Below are 21,433 nucleotides of genomic sequence, written 5' to 3' on the forward strand. Positions count from 1 at the left end.
CTGCAGAAAGAACGGTACAGCGAGAGAGAGAGGAGAGAGAGCAGAGGGCAGGGGTAAGGCGGAGGTTCCCCAGACACAGGAGCACACACACAATATACACGGGGAGGGGGTGGGGGGGGGTTGCTGGAGGGCGAGGGGGGACCCTGCAGCGCTCGGGGGACACAGCTCGCAGCACCGCAGCCAAGACTCTCTCGCAAGCCCTGGCAGGGCCGTGCCGGAGGAGCGGAAGAGGTTCGAGCAGTAGCTCTGGTTCGCGGCCAAACCTGCCCCTAGCTGCCCCGGCTCTGGAGCCCGGCGAGACCTGCCCGGGAGGAGCGGGGCCCTGCAGCCCGCACGCGAGGACGGGCTGCGCCTGGAGACCCTGCGCCCTGCCCTGCCTCGGCTGCTCAGCAAGAACCCGCGCGGCAGAGCTGCACCAAAGCCACTTGCCCCAACTCCCTCCGGGGACCCCCCCCGTCTCCCCTCGCTCACCGCCGGCAACGCGCTCGGGTCCCCCCACGGAGCCAGCGCCAACCAGCGCTCCCGGGCCGGTGGGGCAGAGCCCCGTCCCGGGACAAGAGGGAACGTCCTGGCAGGTTCCCGAGAGAGCGGGGTGGGGGGACGGGAGGGCCGCCACGCCACGTCACCCCGAGGATGGAGGCCACAGGTTGTCACCGGACGGGGGGTCCGGGGCGCCTGGGCTGGTCCTCCCCTTGCACCCCGCCACGTCCGCCTGCCCGGCCCGCGCCCGGCGTGGTGGTGGGTGCAGGCTGTGGAGCGGGGCAGGGGACAGCCCGTCCCGTGGCACCCGGCTCGACACGGCGAGCCTCTGCGGGGGGACAAGCCCCGCCGCAAAGCATCCCCGCCTGCTGCCCGCGCCGCTTGCCTTTATGGCCTCCCCTGGCACAAACAAGAGCGCTGGGTACGCGGGGAGAAACGGACCTAACACCAGACAGGCCAAGGTGATGGAGGACGAGTCCTTCGAGCGCCGGGAGCTGCTGGCTCTGCTCATGCCCTGCTCTGGGTACCGGCACCCGCTCCTGGCTGCGGCCACCGATGTGCCGCCGGCCGGGAGGGACGGGGTTGGGGGGGGGGGGGGGTCTGCCTGCAGTCTGTCCGTCCCGGCAGCCAAAGCGAGTGCGGCACCCCGAGCCCACCGCGGGGCTTTGGCCGCTGCTCCGTGGGGCTCCCGGGAGGGCTCTCAGCAGGGACCCACGTCCCGCGGCGGCTCAGGGGCCCGGGTGCTCCCGCAGCCCAAGTGCTGCAGCCCTGCCCGGGCGTGAGCGGGGAGGGGGGGGGCCGGTGGCACGGCGTTCCTGCCCGGGGGGGGAGCTCTGCTGAACACTCCTCGACCGCTCGTTTGGGTCAAGCAGCGGCAGTTCGCTTCCTCCTCCGAACTGACCCCCCCAAAACGCAACAGGGCTGCAGCTCCCCGGCGTCGCTGGAGGAACCGGCGGTCCGGGGGGCTGTTTGCACCGTGCCCCGCGCAGCCGGCACCTCTGCTGCCCTCCGGGCTCTGCCCTCCCGCCTCAGCCGGGGCTCCGGAGGGAGACCTGTCGCTGGCACCAGGAGTCCGAGGGCTGCAGCCAACGCCAGACACCGCTGCCACTCACGCCCCCCGAGAGCCGCGCTTCTGGGAGGGTAATAAGCACTAACGATGGCTCCGGGATCAGCTGAACGCGAGCATGAAGGTCTGTCTGTTCCTGGTCTGGGCTTAGGCACGTTTGCTCTTATTTTCCTGCCACCTTGGCACAGAAAGCAAGAGGGTTATGAAGAAGCATGACGATGAATCACATTTGGGAAACTCCGTCGGTACAGAAGAGGAAGAGCTGAACGACCTTGAGGGCTGCAGTACAAGAAACAGAACAAAAAGTGACAGAACAAAATACAGCGTCCTGCTCCGAGGGCTGGCAGAGGGTCTCTGCTCTCTCCTGGAAGTGATGGAGAGAAAGTTCTGGGTGCCTGGCGGGGGTGACTGGGAGGCACCGGTGGCCGTGGAAAGGCAAGAGGAGCACTGCAAGCTCGGAGGTGTGTATTCTCACGGCTGTAAGGATGCGCTCGTGTCACCATGGGAAACACCGCTACGCTCTCGTTTGACATTCTGGGCACAGCTCTGGCCACTCGCGTTCAAGAAAGGCAAACGTGAACAGAACGGCTGCGGACACGGCAGCCGGCGGGCCAAAGGCTGGCGGGACCGGCTCGCGGTGGGGCAGGGGGGGAAGCTGCTGTCCCAGCCTGTGGAAGGAGAGAGAACTGAGCTGGAGGGTGGATGCCCCGCGGCTGCCCGGCTGCAGGGGCCCTGCCAGCGGCGGGGGTGCAGGTGCCCAGAGACCCGCATGGCGGGCGGGCTGTGCTGCCAGGCCTCCCTGGCTCTCTTTCTGCCTTGTTGGGTGGCTCACGGGGCCGGGAAGCCGGCTGGGCCTGCCCTCGGGGCACGGATCTGCTGGGGCCACACGGGGATCAGCCGTGCGCCCAAGCTCCCCCGGCGGCGTTTCCCCGCGTGGCTGCCGTGTCCTTGCAGCGAGGAGCCAGGCAGGCCCTTCGGGGCACGGCCGGGCAGCAGGCGCAAGCGCAGGTCTGTTCCCCTCCGCAGGGCACTGCCTGGCTCGGTGCAACGTGCTGCTGGCAGCTCGCTGCTGGCTCTCAGCACCTGCAGCAGCGCTGCTGCAGCCAGCCCCAGTCGCCGACGTGCTGGCCAGCCCTGGGAGCTGACTTCACCACCGGCCGTCGCTCCGATTGCTCGGTCACAGGCGCTTCACCCTGCTTGGAAGCCGGGTGAGTTTTTCTCGATGCGACCAGTCACAAGTGGCTCTTCAGCACAACGTCCCTTCCAAGCACTCCCCCGTTACGCACAGCGGCACTACCTGCTCACAGGGGTTTTCCTGGATCACCGCTCTGCTCCACCGCAGGCTCATGCTGGCGTATCCCACGTTTTGCCCGAGGAATACGCGGTGGCAGAGATGTGTGCCAGCCAGCTTTAGTCCAAGCTGAGGCCACGTTTTAGGATGCTGCTGTCGAGGACTTCAGCTTTGTCGGCTCTCACGAACACCATGGCGTTGTCCACGTCTCCTTTAGGCAACGCCAAGTCAATGCAGCTGGGGAGCTCAATAAGAAAAACTAAATGCTTTCTTCACTCTCCATTTCTGGCGGTGCTCCGGATGGGCCTGGGAGGGCCAGCAGCCCGGAGACGGTGGGTTTGCTGGTTGCCACAGGTTTCTCTGTGCGTCGGGACACGGCAGCTCTAATCACCGTTGTAGGTTTGCCTTCAAGCTCGTCTCCTCTGCGCACGTGAAATCCAGGTTCTGGCAGGTCTCAAGCCCCGTCCCGCGGAGCTCGGTGGTGGCAGTCTGTCCGCACCAGCACCACCCATGGGTCAGCTGCCTGGACTGCTTCTTCAGCGCAGCCAGAAAAACTAATCTTGAGAGACGCAGAAGACAAGGCCTGATTCTTGCACCACTTTCCACCAGTGCACACATGGAGCGGAGGGGAATCAGCAGGGAGGGAGACCCGGCCTCACGGGAAGCAGTCTCCTAAGCAAAGAAACACCAGCTTGGTGAAAAAGGAAGTTCTAACCGAGGAAAGGATTATGGATTTGTTGGACAGCTAATGAAGCCTTCTGGGAATACTTCTACTGAAGGTATTAAAAAGCAGATTCCTTGAATGAGTCACTAATGGATGAGGATTCTTCCTTTGAACTCTGTATCTCGGTCCAAATTTCTTCAAGAGTAGCAAAGGCGAGGACAGATTCAGCAACAGTGGTAACGCACTGCTGATCGCCCCAGAGAAAAGTGCTTGGCTTCTGCTCTGCAAACCTTCCACGTGGCGGCTCTTGGCTTCCAGGTGCTTTCACACCAGCCTTCAAAAGCATCTCTCTTGCTTTTCAGCGGAACTGCATGAAGGACGCACGTCCTGTGAGGAACAGCCTTCCCTACTGACGAGTGAGGCACGAGACTGCTCTCGTGACTCTCCATGGGGCTGCGGCGCAGAGCTCGGCACGACGCGTGCCCACGGCCAGGCCGTGCTTTAGGGACAGCCCTGGAGACGGATCCTCCCTCTCCTTGCCCCAAGTGTAGACGGACACTTCGAGGCTTCCGTCCTGGAACGGTGCACGCACAGATGTCGTGGCACCTCCACAGTCCCCATTCTGAGAAGCTCTTTGCCTTCCTGAAATGCCTCATGAGGACTGTCCCCGAGAAGGGAGGACGAAGGGGAGGGGTGCAGGAAGGAAAGCAAGTCTCTCCGGTTGGGCCCCGACGGCAAAAATCGGAAGCGCCTGTGCTCCGCGTCGCCGCGGGCATAACGCAAGGGCCGGGAGGACCCAACTCCCCCGCGGGAGCGGCCGCTCTCAGGCGCTGCCCGGCGGTGGGGGGTGCCCGGGGGGCCGCGCTGCCCACCCTGCCTGCGCCCAGCCTGCGCGCCGCCCACCCGAGCCGCCTTTCGGCCGGGGCTGGGCAGGGGGTGCCGGCCCCTTTCGGAAGGTGGAAGGGAAAACGGCTCTCCACAGAGCCCCGAGGGAGGCCTGGGGAGCGGAGGGCCACCAGAAGCCTCGCGAGGAAGGGCCGGGAGAGCCGGGGGCTCTGCCCGGGACGGGGCAGCGCCGCAGCCGCCCCGGCGCGACGGCGCGCGGCACCGGCGGCGGGCAGGGCTGCGCTCCGGGGAGATGGCTGAGCCGGCCTCAGCGACCGCGTGCCAAGCCGCTGCTCTTCCTCAGCTGCCAAACTTCGGCAAGGAATTTGTTCGGGGCTCTCAGCGGAAGAATCCACAGAGAGCTTAGCCCCATAAATAAGGCCCACAGGGAAAAAGGGTGCCCCACAGCGCACGAGGCTTATCGGAAGAACTACTGAGAACAAGGTTTTTTCACCGAAGGTGATCTAGTTCCTTGCCGTCATTTTTGCTTAGGATTCTATTAGTGCAGCCGGCGCTTTCATTAGGGAAGATAAATCTGGCACTTCTCAGTTCTCCGCTTTCACAGGAGAAAAAGCAAAGGGATGCTGTGAGGGAACACCTGAAAACTGACAGAAACAAGTGGGGGTTAATTGTGCCCAATGTACCGGCCCTCCTGATGCAGGGCAGGAACTCCACCAGCGTCTGGAGGGCCGGGGAGGCTGAAGAAGCCCTGGAAGAGTTCCTCTTCGGACGAACACAAGAATGAGCAAAGCAGGAGAGAACTCTTAATTCTGTGACTCTAAGGGCTGCTACACCTCTTCATGGAGTCTCCTGAGCAGGAAAAAGTGCAGAACCTACGGGCAGTGCTTACGCGTGAAATCCTGCGAGTCAGGCAGCTCGGTCCTATGGCTCAGGGTCTGCGGCGACCGGGTACCTCAGGCTCAGCTCGTGCGTTCTTGGCACACGCTGGACTTAAAATGCACAGGCAGCTCAGCAGTGCTGACCACGTGCAACCGGTCTAATGTTTCCCAAAAGAGCTTTTGCAGGGGTCAGAGACTTTACGAAGGGGCCCGGCAACTGCACTGTGCGTGAGCAGTAGAGCTGATGGTTTCCGAAAGCAGCCGAGGTACTGCACAAACGCCGTGTCATCAGCTCGTACCTCCGTGCATGGACCAGCTCCGCTGCAGCCGCGGCGCAGCAGCTCGGGCTGGCGTGCCACCTGCCTAGGAATCCCAGATAAACTTCCCAAATCTTCAGATTCTGCCCAGAAGACATTTCCACTGGAAAGGTATGCATTTTGGGGAGAACTCGGAAGTGGGGCACCTCTACAGCCCTTTTCTGAGCAGGAGGAGCCAGACTGCAGGTCTGTTCCCTTCAGGCAGGCGGCTGGTGAGAGTGCCAAAGGAGATCAGGCGGGACGCCTGTCACCTCGGTGGTTGGGAAAACAGCCCGCGCAGCCCCAGGCAGGAAAGCCCCCCCGGCGCCCTGCGGTGCGGTGGGTCAGGCGTGGGGCACCCGGGCAGAGGGGGCGAAGGGGGGGGTGTCTGCAGGGGCTTCACCTCGCACTGGCTCGCCAGCAAAGCAGCCGCCCCTCGCCTGTGCCGGGGCTCAGCCCCCTCGGCCACAGCGAGGGGGAAGCTCAGCACCCAGAAGGCAATCCCCCTTCTTTTCCTTCCGCAGCCCCTCGAGCTGTCGTGGCAACCGACACGCTTAGGTCTAAGCCTGATACGTGGCACGTGGCAGCCCACGCCCGGTGCCCGTGTCGGCTTGCAGCCACGGTCCTGGTGCTCAGTGAGGTGGCGGCTGTAACACCCCAGGAGCTCCTGTCTTCGAGGGGGAGGACCCAGGGAACGGCAGGCCGGGCAGCCTCACACCAACCCCTGGGAGGGCGGTGGAACAAATCATCCTGGAAACCCCTTCCAAACAGACCGAGGACAAGAGAGCGACTGGGAGTAGAGAGCACGGCTTTACAGAGGGGGAACCGTGCCTGGCCAGCCTGGCAGCCTTCTACGAGCCAGTGACTAGGCTGGGGGGTGAGGGACGAGCAAGGGATTTTGTTTATCCTGACTTAGCAAGGCTTTCAAAAGCGCATTGCGTGACGTCCTCACTGACAGACGGGTGAAGTGGGCGCAGGACAAGTGGCAGGTGAGGTTGATGGGGAACCGGCTGAAGGGCATGAAGTCCAGCTGGAGGCCAGCGACCTGTGGTGGCCACAACCCCCGGGGGTTGGTACTGGGGCCAATACCTCATTAGATACCTGGATGATGGGGCAGAGGGTACCCTCAGCAAGCGGACGTGACACACAGTTTTGTGCAGGTGACACGGGACGGAGGAGGGGCTGACACACCACACGGGTGTGCTGCCCCTCAGAGCGGCCCCGACCGACCGGAGGAACGGGCCAGCGGCAATCCCGCCAAGTTCATCAAAGGGAAAGGCAAAGCCCTGCACCCGAGAAGGTGGGAACAACCCTGCCCACCAGTATATGCCGGGGCCTGACCAGCTGCGAAGCAGCTTTGCAGAGAAGGAGCTGGGGGTGCCGGCAGACACCGGGTTGAACGAGGCAGCCACGTCGTGCCCCGGCAGCAGAGGCTGTGGGCGTCCTGGGCTGCACTGGCAACGGCGTTGCCCGCAGGCCGAGGGATGTGATCCTCTGTGCCCAGCACTGATGGAGCACACCTGGAGTACCGTGTCCCGTCCTGGGCCCCCCCGTATGAGAGACATGCACTTACTGGAATGAGAGACCCAGAGGAGGGTCAGGAAGGTGATGAAGGTATTGGCCACAGAAGCAGAGCCTGACGGAGCTGGGGCTGCTCAGCCCGGAGAAGAGAAGGTTCAAGGGGCCCTAATCAGAGATCTGGTGGGGGGGAGTAGAGAAGACGGAGCCAGACTCTTAGTGGTGCCCATGACAGGACAAGAGGCAACAGGCACAGACTGGAACACAGGAGATCCCAGCTGAACACACAGAATCCCTTGTTCCCTGCGAGGGTGACCGAGCGCTGGCACAGGTTGCCCAGGGGGGTGGTGGAGTACCCGTCCTTGGCGACGTGAAAAACCCGACAGGACAAGGTCCTGGGCGCGCTGCCTGGGGGGGCCCCGCTTGAGTAGGGGGGAGGGGGGAGGACCAGGGGAGCTCCAGAGGCCCCTTCCCACCTCAACCGCTCTGCAGGACTGCGGAGGACCAGCGCAGACCTGCCACCAGCCAACAGCAAACGCCCCGATGAGAAAGCAACGACGTGCAGGAGCCCGTTACCCCAGGTCACGCCTCTGTGAGGCTCAACGGGAGAGCGCTTGAGCCCAAGGGCCTGCCTTCCTCAGGACCCTCCTCCAGACCTTTCTGCCAGCGTCCTCGACCTTCTCCCGTGCACACGCAGCGAGCAAACAGCAGCCTATTCCTGCAGCACCATCAGCGCCCGACTTCCCCCGCCAGTCCCCACCACTTCAGCAGCAGCCTTCCCTCCTCACTGCCCGCGGCACGCTGGAGTCACTGCCAGCATCGGACGGTCACAGCCCACGGGGACTGTGCCCTCAGCTGCCCATCCCTACGTTTATTAGCACTGAACTTTCTCTGCTCCCACGCAAGTCACTCATTCAGCTTGGCCAGTTTCCCTCTAGCTCTTCACTGTCCTCTCTACATCTGATGTCCCCCAAGACTTCATGTTTTCTGAAAAACATGAATTCCCCATAAGCAATTAATAAACCTATTAAATGAAATGGGACCCTCCTACAAAACACCTGTCTGCTATTACACTTTGTGCACAGTGAAGAGTGACAAGCCACTTCTGCTCTTCATTTCTGGTATTTTTTTGCTCTGTAAAACACGTCCAGACCGAAGTCTTTCTCCCGGCTCTGACAGAATTCCTCACTATGAATACCCCCTCTCCTACGCCTCTGATGCCCGGCTCCCCACCCGCAGGCGGGGGCGAGGGCTCTGCTGCTGCTCCCGAGGGGCAGCTGCCAGAGCACACACACACCCGCCGGCCCAGAGCGCCGAGCGTGGACCGAGGGCTCCCTGGAGCCGAGCACGCCGCCGCCAGCCCCGGCCAGGACAGCAAAGCACGACCAGGCCACCTCCCTGCCTGGCCAGGGGAAGGCCCAGGAACCCGACGCGCCCCCCGCGTCGCTGGCAGCGCACCGAGGGTCAGTCCCCAGACGGGAGCAGAGATTCTCGGGGCAGCGAGAAGCCCGCCCGGGGCAAAGCTCCCTGCCCGAAGGCACCGACACACCTCTGCACCGGGGACCGCTCAGCGCCAGTGTCTCCCGCACCCATGTCTCACCGGGCCACCCCTTTCTTTCAGAAGAACAAGCAGGGGAGAGATTTTTGCTTCTACATCGGGGAAGTGATGTCCTTCTAGATTTCCTCAGTCTGCTCGGGACCCGACTTCCTCCTGCTTATTCCAAGGGCAGACAAGGGAAGAAGTCCTAGCACTGGCACAGATTCAGCATCTTCCTTGACACTGGGGATGACGAAGAGGTGGGAAAGCTGATGCCTACAGCGTAAGCAGCAACTGAACGCGTAGCAACCGACGGCGTGAATCAGGCCAGCTCCGTGCTGCTGTTTGGGTGCCCAGCAAGAGGCCCTCATTTAACAACACAAGTTCTTAATAAACGCTAATGCCAGATCCTGTAGGACCAGCGAAGTTTGCAGCTCACACGTAGGACTGCAGGACGGCAGCGCAGCGACGGGGCTAGCAGCTCCACGAGCACGGGCACTACGAGTGGGAGAACGCTTTGCAGTACAGCTGCAGGCAATGACTTTTAAAGAACGCAGAAAGGTATGCCGTCGCTGAAGCCGTGACTTCCTACGTGCCGTGGCGTGGGGCAGCGACTCCTGAGCTGCTCCGGGCTGCGCTGCACGGGCAGCACCGGGCCGGCTGTCTGGGGTGGGCTGGAAGCGGCCGTTACGGTCAGGAGAGCCGTGACCCACCGCAACGGGTCCCGGCAGCGCGGGCAGGACCAGCTCAGCTGGCCTGGCACGTCGAGAGGAAGATGAGGGTCGGGGAACGCCATCACGCACAGGAAACACCAGCTGCGGAACGCTCTGCACGGCCTAGCAGGGACAGGAAAAGGAACAAATCCATGGAAGGCAAAGGCAAGCAGACATGAAAGGGAAATAAGGCACGCGAGTTGGGTTGGAAGATGGCGTGGGCCCGGCTGAAGCAAGGCGAGACCCGTCCTCTCCAGGGCTGGGTGCCTTCAAAGCCCAGCACTCGGCTCGGGGTGCCCTTCTGGGAGATGCCCCAAGAGACAAACAGTGGGAGCCCGAAGCCCTTCTCACCCGAGGGAGGGGCAGCTCAGACGGAGCCGGAGGAAGCGGCGCGAGGTTTAACGAGTGATTTCCTGGATTCCTGTCGAATCACTTTAAGCAGAGTATGAAAATCCGCTTCAGAGAGCCGTGGTGATTGTCGCTGCTTTGCCTCTCTATGGGAGGACGAAGCTGAAGATCTAAGCAAGAGGATGGTATCACTGATGACGCTGTTGCTCCTGCTACTATTCATTTCCCCTCTCATAACGGTTTTTCTCTTCTTCACTCCATATAAATTCCGCCGCGTGGGAACAGAGCCCACCCCTGCCAGTGTGCCACTGATGGAAAAGGAGCCAAGAACTTGTGACTCTTCCTTGAGCTGATGTGGGGGTGGGGGGCAGGACAAGGTGGGGAACGCTGGCTGGTGCCTGGCTGGTGGAAGGATGAAGCTGCCACCCCGAGGCTCCGGGCTTCGCTGCAGAGCAAGGTGCGACCCGAGACTGAGAACTGAGCGGGCGCGGTGCTGGAAGGACGAGATTCACCACGGCCTGTCCCCTCCCCAGTACCGCAGTGCCCTTCTTATGGAGAGTTCCCACATCAGCCTGTCATGGTCAGATGAGAGCAAATTGCACCTTTGCTGGTTTTGGTTTTTTCTTCACTCTTCCAAACTGTGTCTAAGACTTCATCCCAATAAAATACAGAGGCTGGATTGGGGAAAAAGCCAGCCAGCCGTGAAAACCCTGGAGGTGTCCTCCCTTCTGCGGCCTCTCAACATAATGTCTCCTTCCTGTTTCAAAACTGCCTTTTTTCCTCCCTCACTCCGTAGTTTCCCTGTTCCCTCCGATCAAGCTTCTGCAGCCAGAACAGTAGTCATTCTTGCAGTTCCCTGCGAGAACATTTTCCTCTGACCTCAGCAGACTAACTGACCCTCCCAGCTCACCGCGCTGTCCTACGAACTCGAGCAGGACCCGTCTTGGGTGTCAGAACAGCCTGTCCCACCTTGTCCGGAGCTCCTGGCTCAGGGGCACAGGCGGCTGGGCTGAAGCAGAGCCTCTGAGCTCCGCAGCCCTGCACAGAGGGTGGAGTGGTGAGAGCCACCGGCTGCTCGCAGGGCTGTGGCACTGGGTGCCCAGCAGACATTTACTGGGCCCCTGGTAGCACCTAAGGGCTCAGGAGTGACGTCCTAGTCCAAAAAGTGCCCTGGAAAGAAGGACTCGGGACTCGTCCTACTTCTTGTTCCTTGCTGGTCTCAGAGGAGCTGGGGGAGGGCACGTTTGCGTCGTGTTCTTTCAGCTCCTGATTCCCAGCGCTGAGCTCGGAGAGCCGAGCCCCCGGGGGTGGGCACCGCGCCGGCCCCGCGAAGCCCTGGGGACGTCACCGCCTGCCCTGACCGGAGCGTGCGGGGGGAGCACGGTGCCCACCGCCAGCACTACGGGCAAGAGGAGCGTGGCGTGAGTTTGGGAAACCCTGGGCTTGCCGGGATGGTCCCCTGAGGCTCGGGCAGGGCAGAGGCACCGCGGCTGCCGGACACCGAGGGTTCAGCCCCATTGCTTCCCTTCAGACCCAGGAAAGGGAATGCCACGGACAACTAAAAACCTGAGCCTGGGCTACAGGCTCGGCTTTCTGCCCGGTGCCTGTGCTGGGTGGGGTGGGGGGCTGAGCACCCATCACCGGGCCCCGTGCCGGCAGCGCTGCCCGAGTCCCGGAGCCTGTGCTCCGCCACGCACCGAGGAAAGCCGCTCGGAAGCTTTACATTTTAGCTGACAAATTTTGTTGCAGGGACCAGCGACCACAGTCGGCAGCGAATGCCTGGCCCCTCGTCGGGCTAGCAGCGGGGGAAGGCGGCCTGCCGGCGCTGCGGCTGTGGTGGCACAGGGTCATCTGCGGGGCCAGAGAACAGCTAACGACGTACACAGAGCTACCGCCGCGCTTCTAGCCAGCAGCAAGCGCTTGTGCGTCTCAACTGGCAGTGCCTCAGATCTCTTGTAGGACTGAGCCTCCTTGCTTGTGCACCCCAAAACCACCCCGGGTTTACAGCACCCCTCCCTTCCAGGGAATTACATGCAGAAACTTGCGCTAAGAGAATATTAAATGCGCTCAGCTAAGCGGGCACCTGTGAAAACCAGCACGGATTGCACATCCAGCTTCAGCGCTGATCCTTTTGGACCAGGACAGCAGCTAACTCTAACCCTGACCCTAAGCCTAACTCTAACCCTAAGCGTAACCCTAAGCCTAACCCTAACCTCAGCCTGACTTCTTCAGGCAGCAACTGGGAACACCGGCACCGGCGCGGGGCCCCGGGCAGAGGCAGAGCCTGCCGATCCCCACCGCAGCCCCCTTGCACGCTGAGCTCGGCTCCCAGCAAGGGCTCCCTCGGCCGCGGGGAGCGTGGGGGGCACGCAGCCCCTGGCAGCCCCCCGGGCACGGGCAGGGGCCGCAGCCCGCAGGAAAGCCCCAGCCAAGGCCCCGAGGCGTTCCTGCTCCCGTCTGCGGCCGCGGGCCCCTCGTCAGGGCTGCACGCGGGGCTGGACGGGGCGGCCGCGGCTCACGCTGCAGTGGGGCAGGGATGCTGGGCGCGGGAGAAACAATGCCCGAAGCTTTCGCGCAAACAGGGCTGTGCAACGGGGAGGAAACATCAGCTGACGGTCACGGCCGGTCAGATGGTGCTGGACGGGAGCAGGCACTGCCATTGTCTGAACCGCTGGCTCAGCGGACCGGGGACGAGCCGGCGCCCTTTCAGCGCAGCCAGCCACCGTCCCCGAGCGGTTCCTGCCCAGCTGGTGCTGCCACTGGGGCTGCTGGGCTGGGGGCAGAGACAGACCGAGCCCAGCGACTTGGCCCCGTCCCGCGCCCGGCAGCACAGAGCCCGGCGCTGAGCCACGTGCCCGCAGTGCCAAGACGGGCGGCCGGTCTCCCCCGGGTGCAACCCCGACCACGCAGACGCTCCGCGACACCAGCAACAGGACTGAATGCGTGAAGACACGGGCAGAGGCAGCGACACGAGCACCCTCCCGCCGCCGACCACACGCAAACGAAGCAAGATCTGCGGTGCGGCACCTGCGGCACGAACCCCGCTCTAGCCAGAGCAGCGCTCCGCCTTGGGCAGACCTAGGGGCTCTACGACCAGAAGGACCCAAGTGGGCCAGATGGTTTCCGAGTGTCCCACACCTCTGCCTAACCCAGCCGCGTGCTACAGCCCGGGACTGGAGCAGAGCAGGTCCCCGGGGAAGGCTTCTGCACCAGCGGCGGTGCGGGGCATCGGGCAAGAGGAGTGTCCTAGCGCTGCCGTTCTGCTCTCCCGGGACTGGCCCTGTCCAGCTGGGCACTGGGAAGGGGACGCAGACTTGGAAATTCAGCACTCGGCAGAAAATGACAAGTCAAGTCAAACATGAGACTGCCCAGAGCTCTGCGTGGGCTCCGGGGTTGCGTTCACACGTGGAAGCGACACAGATGTGGGTAGCTAGTTTCATACAAGCTACGGGTAAAAAAAAAAAACAGGACGGACAGACAAACACGGAAGAAGCACAACCAAGACCACACAGCTGGCCATGCACACTGGGGAAATTCGCCTGGTGGGCACCCAGCCCAGGGGCACGTGCCACAGCCCAAACCCTCCAGAGCCCACCCAGGCTGGAGGGTCACCTCCCGGGGGAAGGCTCCCGCCTCTCAGCCCAAGGGACCTCGCGCAGACTGGAATGGCCTCGCAGGGTCTGCCTGGTCCAGCCCGGTGAACGCACACAGCTCATCAGCCACGGGCCTGGGAGGGGAGCCCAGCAGCTCTGGTAGCAACCGAGACCTGCTGGGGCCAGGGGCCAAGGAGCCCTGCTGGGGCCAGGGGCCAAGGAGCCCTGCCTGCAAGGACTCCTCCAGCAGCAGCCGTTAGCCAGTTTGGGAGAAGGGGTGGGGGTCAGGTCTCGGTACCCTGATTTCCCTACAGCTGTCTCACTTGCCCGTGGTTTAAGGTTGTGCCACCAGTGGCTTCCCTGGGGACACCACAGTCGCCCACTGTGTCACCGGGCTGGAGCTCCTGCGGCTCTGGGGTGCCTGCAGCCCTGCCCTGCTGGTCTCCCCCGGGCCCCCCCTCCCCGCTGGGCGCTGACCCCCAGCCTGGGACGGCTGTGTGAGCTCAGGGTAGCAGGAGCGTGACTCACTGCCTCATGGATTTTTTGCTCCAGAGGGTGACCGAGGGACGCCGCGACTGGGAAGCCATGAGCCTGTGGGAAGGGGGGGGGGTCTTGTGCATCGGTTGCGTGGGGGGAGCTGCTGGGGCTCGGAAAAGGGACGTTGGCTCCTGGAGCGGCAGCCAGCTCGGTCGCCCCACCGCCAGGGTCCCTCCCCACCCGTGCTGGGGCCCCCTCCCCATGGGGACGAGATGCGCCAAGGGGGCCGTGTCTCTGCACGGCCCTTGCTGGGTGTCCCCGGGGCAGCCGTGACGGGGCGGGGAGGGGGGGACACACACCACGGTAGGAATCCCGTGGAAGCCCGAGGGAATTTCCTCAGTCGTCACCTACGAGAGCAGCACACGACATCACAGCACAGGGACACGGACATGCTACCGGGGCACAGCGGGGCGGCAAGGGGTTGGGGACACACACGCCAGCCCCAGCGCCGCCGCCCGCTCTCGGCCAGCCGCGACGGCGGGAGAGCGGGGAGCGGGGCCGGCAGGGGCGCGGGGGGCCGAGGTGAGTTCGCTATGGGATGGGAACATGCTCACTTACACAACTCGCCCACCCTCCGGAGGCCAGAGGCGGTTCTAGACAGAGCAGCGCGGACATGCAGATGGGGAGCAGGAAGAGAGGCAATGAGAGAGAATGTTAGCTCCGGTCCGGGGCGGCAACGAGACGGAGAAGAGCGAAGGGACTTCGTCAGGCGGCCCCGCGGGAGCGCGGCCACCTCCCGGGGCTCCGGCGGGCACGGCACAGCCCGGCACCGGGGCCGGCCCCGCAGCACCGGGCAGAAAGGCTTCGCCGTCTCGGGGGGGGCGGCGGAGCCCCGGGCGGCTGTGGGGAAGGGGCGACCCCGGGGGGGCAGCGAGGGGGGCCCAGGAAATGGCCGGCACGGGGCCGGTGAAGGCTGGGACGTCCCACACTGGCTGAGGTGACGTCCGTGTGTTTGTTACAGGATCTGGGACATTGGTAATTGCACGGACTCGGCAGCCAAAGCCTGAAGGGTTTGACAGGGCTGTTGGTGAGAGCTGGGAGGAGAGGGAGGAGGGCGGGAGGAGGCAGGGAAGGGGCAGGACAGGGAGTGGGGAAGGGCAGAAGAGGGAGGGGAAGGAAACAACATATGCATGAGAAAAAAATGCCCCACAGCAAGAACAAGAAAGAGCGGCAAATACAGTTCAACATCTTTTCTGACTTCACCCAATAGCTCTGCGTTACGTGTTTTGCTTTCACGAGTGTGAGAACAGCTCCAGGTAAAGGTCAATGGAATATTATTCGGGCCTTGCACGTGAGTTAGTGTTTCCCAGCGGGGATAATCACAGCTCCCCTGCCACGGGAGATCGCCCGAGTCCCTTGCTGAGGTCTGTGCTGTGCCAAAGGCCTGGCCCTGGGCTGGCAGGGGAAAATCCAACCTCTGCTCTCCGGCGAGCCGGCGGGACGTGTCGCACGTCCTCGCCGGAGCAAGAGAGACCTTGCACCCTCTGCCTGGGTGCTGGGCTGCTCTCCTGAGCTTTCTAAACCTTCTTCTCGTGCATCGCAAAGATCCCTCGACTGCGGCCGCCAGGAGGGAGCGAGGGCCCTCGTCCCAGCCAGGCGAGGCGGCCGCCTCCTCTGCGCAGAGACCTCTCGTCTGCCCCATCTCCACTGCCCTCGCTGTGCCAGGGGCTCCCAGCAACGGCTCGTTTTGGCGCGGTGGCTACCAACGCCACAAGGTCACCGCTTTCGTTCAGCGTTTTACCCCTTTCCTGCCGGAGAAGCGGCTGGGCACGGGAAGAAATGGCCAGGAGCCGCGCAGCGAGCAGGGCCGCCCGGGTCAGGCAGCTGTGCCGCTCCCGGCAGGGCCCGCCGGGCCGGACCGGGGCCCCGAGCTGGCAAGCCCCCCTTGGGCAGCTGCTGCGGGTCGCCACCGGCAAGGGCGAGTCGGAGCCTGCGCCGTTCCGGCCGGAGGACCCAGCCCAGCGCCGCGCAGGAGGCACGCGGGCTGGCCGGGGGGCACCGTGGCTACCCCCTGGGTATCCCCCTGCGCCCCGGTCACCAGCCTGCTACGCCGCAGGAGAGATGGAGAGGAGCAAGAGGACTTCTGGCCACGTTTTGAATGCTCTCCCTCTCTTGCTTCTCCATACAAGAGGGTCCCGGCCTCCCGCTACGGGTTTTCTCGGGCAGTTTGGCAGATGGTGCTGTAACTGGACTGCGAGTCTTTCAGCCAGGGGCTCTCACCTGCCTGTGCTCCAGCGCGGAACGGGGAGGACTGGGAGCAAACCCGGGTGTCGGTACACGTTTACAACAGCGAGTTTCAGGCAGGGCCAGAGCATTACGGCCATTAAGAGTTGCTTGTGCCTTCACTAAACGCATTGCAGCAAGCCTGTTTTGTCCTCCTCTGATCTCTTCTTTGTAGGAAAAGGAAATTTCAGACTCGTATCCGTAGGAGACCTCCAGTCTCCTCGTGTTGCCCCTAGGATGCTCCCAGCCCATCTCCTCCTAAGCTCCCACTGGAGGGGTGTGGAATCGTGGCAGATTGCCTGCAGAACTGCACCACGCTAGCACGCAGGCCGCTGGCCACGCGGTTGCTTTGCCTCCTGCGTGTGGACAAGAGAGCTGAAATCTGAATGGGTGCCTTCATACTTCTCTGCGTGAGAGGAAAAGCCCCTTTTCTGTGACGTCCCCTTCCAGCCTGCCAAAGCCCTGAAAGGAACAGCCCTTACCACTCCTCCCCTGCGCTCGGGTGATAAAACAACTGCACCGAGGGACCTTCCTGGAGCCAGCCTCAGCAACGAGTGAACCCTTCAGGCTTTATCGCTCCCCTCTTTTGGGCCGCTTTGGCACTGACACAGTCTTGGTGGGACCCAGAGCTCTTCTCACCGGGGCCCAGACAGCCGCGCGCTGCTCTTCCCGTCTCGCTCTGGACAAGCATGAGGCAGAGTCACGGTTTGCTCTTCTACTCACAGGAGGGATGAGCGGATGAGCTGTGACCAGTAGATGTTAGTGACCAGATGGGGTGAAGCCAGCTGTGCTTGCCGTGACATGGACACATGCGGAGACCTGCGACCCACGGTGCCCCTGTCTCCTTGTAGGCGATGCGCGGCCACGTCAAAACCTGAGCCTCCCCGGGCACCAGTGCCAGGCGGCGCTGAGCTGGGGTCGGGTCGGGGCGGCACCTCGGAGCGAGGGGAGCGGCTCCCTGCGCTGGGGGCTCCCTCGACTACTGCACTTTCACAGCAGCCCCTAGAAACTCCTGCTTTTCCAAACACCCAGCCTCCCCCCGCCTCCCTCTAACAGCCTGCGCTTTCCCCGCTCCCTGGCCGGCTGTCTCCGTGGAAAAGCCGCGGAGGTGGACGGGGCCGAGTTGTGCCCCGTCCTCAGCCTGACGTCCTGCGGTGAGCGCTGGGAAAATGCCACGGCAACCAGGAGGGAAGAGCATCCTCCGGCACACCGCCCCGGGCGCCAGCCCCCCGGGACCCCCCGCCGCCGTGCCGCCGGCCCCGCTGCCGCACCCCGGCTCCCGCGGGAAGGGCAGCCCTGGAGCCAAGGGTGGATTTGTTTGCGTCTTTAAGCCCAGCTGCCGCAGGGAAGCAGGATGGAGCCCTGCCAAGCCTCCGTCACGGGGCTGCAGGTTTGCCTCGCTCTCCGGCGGCTGCGAGGAAAGGTGGGGTGCCGGGGGCAGCCGGGGGGCTGGCGGGCGTTGGGGCGCTGGCCACCTCCCCTCCAAACCCCCCTGCAGTACCAGTAACCCCCCGCGTGGCCCCAGCTCCCTCTCGGGAAGGCGCCGAGAAGCGCAGATCTCAGCTGGCCTCATCAATGCCAATCCCCAGCTTTTCATCAGCCCTCCACGGACAATTCCCCTGACTGTGGAAAGAAAGCTCAGCTCTGCTTTGGGCGTGAGTTTAGACACCGTGAAGAGACAAAAAGCCTACAAGGAAACAGGGGGTTGTATCTGCAGCGGCTGAAAGCTTGCACCAGAAATGTTACACCATTTAACTGAAACAGAATTAATTGATGAGTTTATATAGAAAGAGGTAGCTTTACCCTAGGAGCTAAATGCCTAAAGGGCTTATTTTTCTTCTCTCTCTCTTTCAGATCTGTAGAAATACAAAGCAGTTGTGGGTTTCCAGAACAGCACCTGAAAAACTCAGTTTTGCATCTAAAATTCTGCTTCACACGATACATTTGGCACATTCGGCTGTTGCTTAAAGGTAAACAAACAAGCAAACAAACAAACAAACAAGGACCCTTTGCAAAGCACCCTCTACCCCGGGCTCGTGGCTGCCGGAGCCCCGAACTGGAACCGTGTGGACACTTTCAGCTGCTTCTGGCCGGGGGCAGCGTGCCGTCCCGCCCCGAGGGCCGGCACCGCACAGCCCGGAGCCCGGAGAGCCGGTGCTGAGCGGGGGGTGCGCAGCCAGGAATGACACGAGCCTGATGAGGCCGGGTGGCCGCGGCCAGTCGCAGGGCGGGGGGACACCGAACAGGAACGCCAGCTCGACACAGGGTTTAACGCTGCACGTTTAAGGCGTGAGTGACCCTGAGGCGCGGGAGTTCAGCCCCTGGTACCACCGCAGCTCTCCGGCGTCGCTAGCTGTGACTCGCTGGGTCGCTAATCAGAAACGTACACCTCTCATTAGTTAGCGTCAGCTTTATTGCGGCAATGGATGTCACACAATGAATCCATTTCAGCGTTCGGCAGCAGCTCGGAGCTGCGGGGTCCTCGCTCTGCTCCTGCGCGGGGGAGCGGCCGCTCGGCGTCTGCTGCGGCACGAGCTCTGTCCGGGGGAGGCCGGGAAGTTCCAGTCGGAGCGACGCCAAGACGCGCGGCCGCTCCCCCGCAGCTCAGCTGGGCAAAGGCTACGGCGCGTGGGGACACCGGCTCTTCACGGGCCTGCTCCCCTTAACCGTGAAGGCAGCTGCTGCCGGCCCGGCGTCCGCCTTCGGGGGCACGCTACGGCAGCGCAACGGCCAGGGTAGCTGCCCGCCGAGCAGATCGGCGTGTCCCCCACTCGAGGGCCATCGCTTATTCCCGTGGGACCGTACGAGTGGGAGCTGTCGCTCCGCTCTGCTGTCGCTGCCACCGCCGAGCCACGGCGTCCCGGCGAGGGCCGCATCTCGGCAGGCGGGCACCCTGCTGCCGCGGGAGCGGAGCCGCCCTCCGCCAGCGCGCCGCGCACGGGCAGAGCCCAGCACGGGCCCAGGAGCGGGGAGGGTGGAGCAGACACCGTCTCTACCGATCGCCTTAACTCTGACCTCGCGTTCTCACGCTCAGTATTTCTTGGCCTCTTTCTCAGTCCCTCTTGTCAAACGTCCTCCCGTGGAAGACCGTCTCGGAAGGAGATACGGCCAGAGCTGGAGTTATGGAGAAAGCGGTTTGTCTTCTGTTGCTGGGGGTCCCCGGGCAGGGCCCTCACAGACCTCTGCAAGAGAAACGCGCCAGGGCCTGCGCTACAGCCACCGCATGCAAAGAGACATCACCTGCTCTTAGATGGAACTACTGTAAATTCAGAATTCAATGGGCCTTGGAGGAAACGCCAGCGACGACACCCGCCGCCGCGGGCAAGCGGCTCCGCCTGCTTCCCCAGCTCCTGCAGCCCCAGGAGGGGCCCCGGCAGCTCCTGCGAGGGCACCCCCTCGTCCCCGCGCCCCGGGGGACTCCAGCACACCCCTGGCTCGAGGGAAGAGCTGCGGCTCGGCCCACGACCCTTTCTGGAGCAGAGCCGAAGGCAAGGGGGGCAGGAAAAGCCGCAGCACCAGTCAGGCCACTGCCCTTCAGCGCTCCAAGCGCCCCGTGGAGGGGGCTCCAGCAGGCTCCGGGCGCAGCATCGCCCGGGCTTTCACGAAGCCTGGCCAAGGGGGTGCAGCCCCCTTCAGCCCCTGGGCGGGTGCGCGAGGGCCGCCCGCCCGCCGGGTCCCAGCTCGCCTCCCCAGCAGCACGGCCGTGCTCGGGGGCGGCTGCTGGGGGAGGCCGAGGTAACGCTGCTGCTCCCAGAACAGGCCCAGGGACTGAGAAACGTGTCCTGAAACGGGCCGTCTAAGCTTATCTAACTGCTCTTTACGTTATTTTCTGAATTTACAGCAATTTCATAAAAGAGAGGACTGTTTCACAGCGGAGAGTGGCTGACATCATTAAATATTCTATTTACAGCTGACTTCCCGGGAAACATTTCCAGTCTTTGACATCAACCGGGAGCAGAAAAATTTCAGAGATGAAAGGCCATGGCTTTCAGAAAAAGGAATGAGAACATTTAACTCTGCAGGACAGTTGGAAGGGCCAAACGCTCGGTGGCAGGGTGGGCACGGAGAGGAGGACGGCCTGCGGGAGGACAGGGTCTCTGCGGAAGGTGACACGCAGCAGTGCCACGGCACGGGGCGGGAGCTTAGGCTGGGTCTGCTGCTCCGGGGAGAGGCGGGAGGAGAGGGATCAAGGGGCAGCAGTGGTAGTCCTGGAGGCGAGAAGGACAGGAAGGGTTAAAGAGAGGCAGAGGAGGGACAAGGGCTGTTCCCTAGACACTGGGGTGCTTGCCCGTCTCTGTCTCTGCCGGGAGGCTGCGTGAGGCAGAGCACATCAGCCGTGCAGGGTGATCCGGCCGGGCACGGGGAGAGCAGAGGTCGGGGCTGAGCTCCACCACCACGGGCAGTCATGGGTGCTCCGGGAGGCCGAAGGGGGGGAAGGCAGCCGAGCCAGAGCCCCTCCGCCCACCCCGGGCCCCAGGGCAGGGCTCAGCGAAGGGCCAGGGCCTGGCACGGGCAGTCTGAGGTGCCATGCCTGGTCGCCTTTAAAAGCCGGTAACGTCCAAGCTCTCTAGTGCCACTGAAGTGACGCCCAGGCAGCGCTTTTTAGGAATCTGAGGCGCGGCGTGCCCGCTTTCGGAAGGGTCCCCAAACGCAGTGAAACCAAGTGCATTCAGCACAGGACCCCGTGGCTCCCAACCGAGCAGTGCCGGGAGGAGGGACGGCCAGTCTCCGGGGAAGGGCTGCGGCGTGCGTTTGGGGCAGAATCCGGAGAGATGGGGGAAGGTAGCAGGGCAAGATCCAGAGATCTGCGTTCCATGCTGCGGCTGTAGCTCCGAGTTTGGTACCTACCGAGAGGTGGATGACCAGTGCGGCCCGGCTGGCACGGCCAACACAGGCACGGGCAGGGAGTCGTCAGCCAGCTGAAGGAGGGAAGTGGCCACGGCCCTGGGGCTGTGGCAGGGTGGGACACTTTGTCCCCGACGCTACAGCTTGAAACGTCACCAGCTGTGCTAGCACCCCGTGGACTTGGAGCCCATCACCACCGCGACCTGGTTAGAAACACCTTTCCAAAAGAAGGGCTCCCCTTAGCTCCGAGCTCCCTGCCGAACCGTCACCTCGCTGGCCCCCAGCGACCACCCACCGGTGACGCCGGTGGGACCTGCTTGCTGTGGCTCTGCGACTGTGGGAGGGGTGGTGTGGCTGCATCCCGAAAGGGCAGCGCGAGACTGGAGATTTTGGGTCGCTTCCTGCTGTAACTTCAAACTGCAAAGCCTCGTAATGGTTCGCTCTCAAATCTTGGGCTCTAATTCAGGGTTTTTTGGTTTGGTTTAGTGTTGCAGTTAGGCGGGGGTGCTGCGGTGAAAGCGTGGGGCAAAGGGGCCGCTGCTGCCGCGGGGCAGCAGGTGAGGACAAACGCCGGGTGCCGGCAGGTCGGGGGGTGTCC

At 63.4% G+C, this 21,433-nt stretch overlaps 2 protein-coding genes across 2 annotated transcripts in view; one reads left to right on the plus strand and one right to left on the minus strand.

Moving 5' to 3' along the window:
• Positions 1–21,433, minus strand: part of SHANK3 (SH3 and multiple ankyrin repeat domains 3) — a 392,105-nt gene that overhangs the window by 6,766 nt on the left and 363,906 nt on the right. The gene's annotated exons all lie outside the window — the stretch shown is intronic.
• LOC122153479 lies at positions 7–14,318 on the plus strand. The gene is made up of 2 exons (XM_042793411.1): positions 7–5,653; positions 6,046–14,318. The coding sequence occupies exon 1, from the start codon at positions 1,749–1,751 to the stop codon at positions 2,958–2,960; it is 1,212 nt and encodes a 403-aa protein (XP_042649345.1). The 5' UTR covers positions 7–1,748; the 3' UTR covers positions 2,961–5,653; positions 6,046–14,318.

This window comes from Tyto alba, unplaced genomic scaffold, assembly GCF_018691265.1.
Source record: "Tyto alba isolate M040663 unplaced genomic scaffold, T.alba_DEE_v4.0 Super-Scaffold_2, whole genome shotgun sequence".
NCBI lineage: Eukaryota > Metazoa > Chordata > Aves > Strigiformes > Tytonidae > Tyto > Tyto alba.

Bases quoted from the DNA above. Each gene is read 5' to 3' on its own strand.
- LOC122153479 (XM_042793411.1), top strand. From the start codon at position 1,749: ATGAAGAAGCATGACGATGAATCACATTTGGGAAACTCCGTCGGTACA.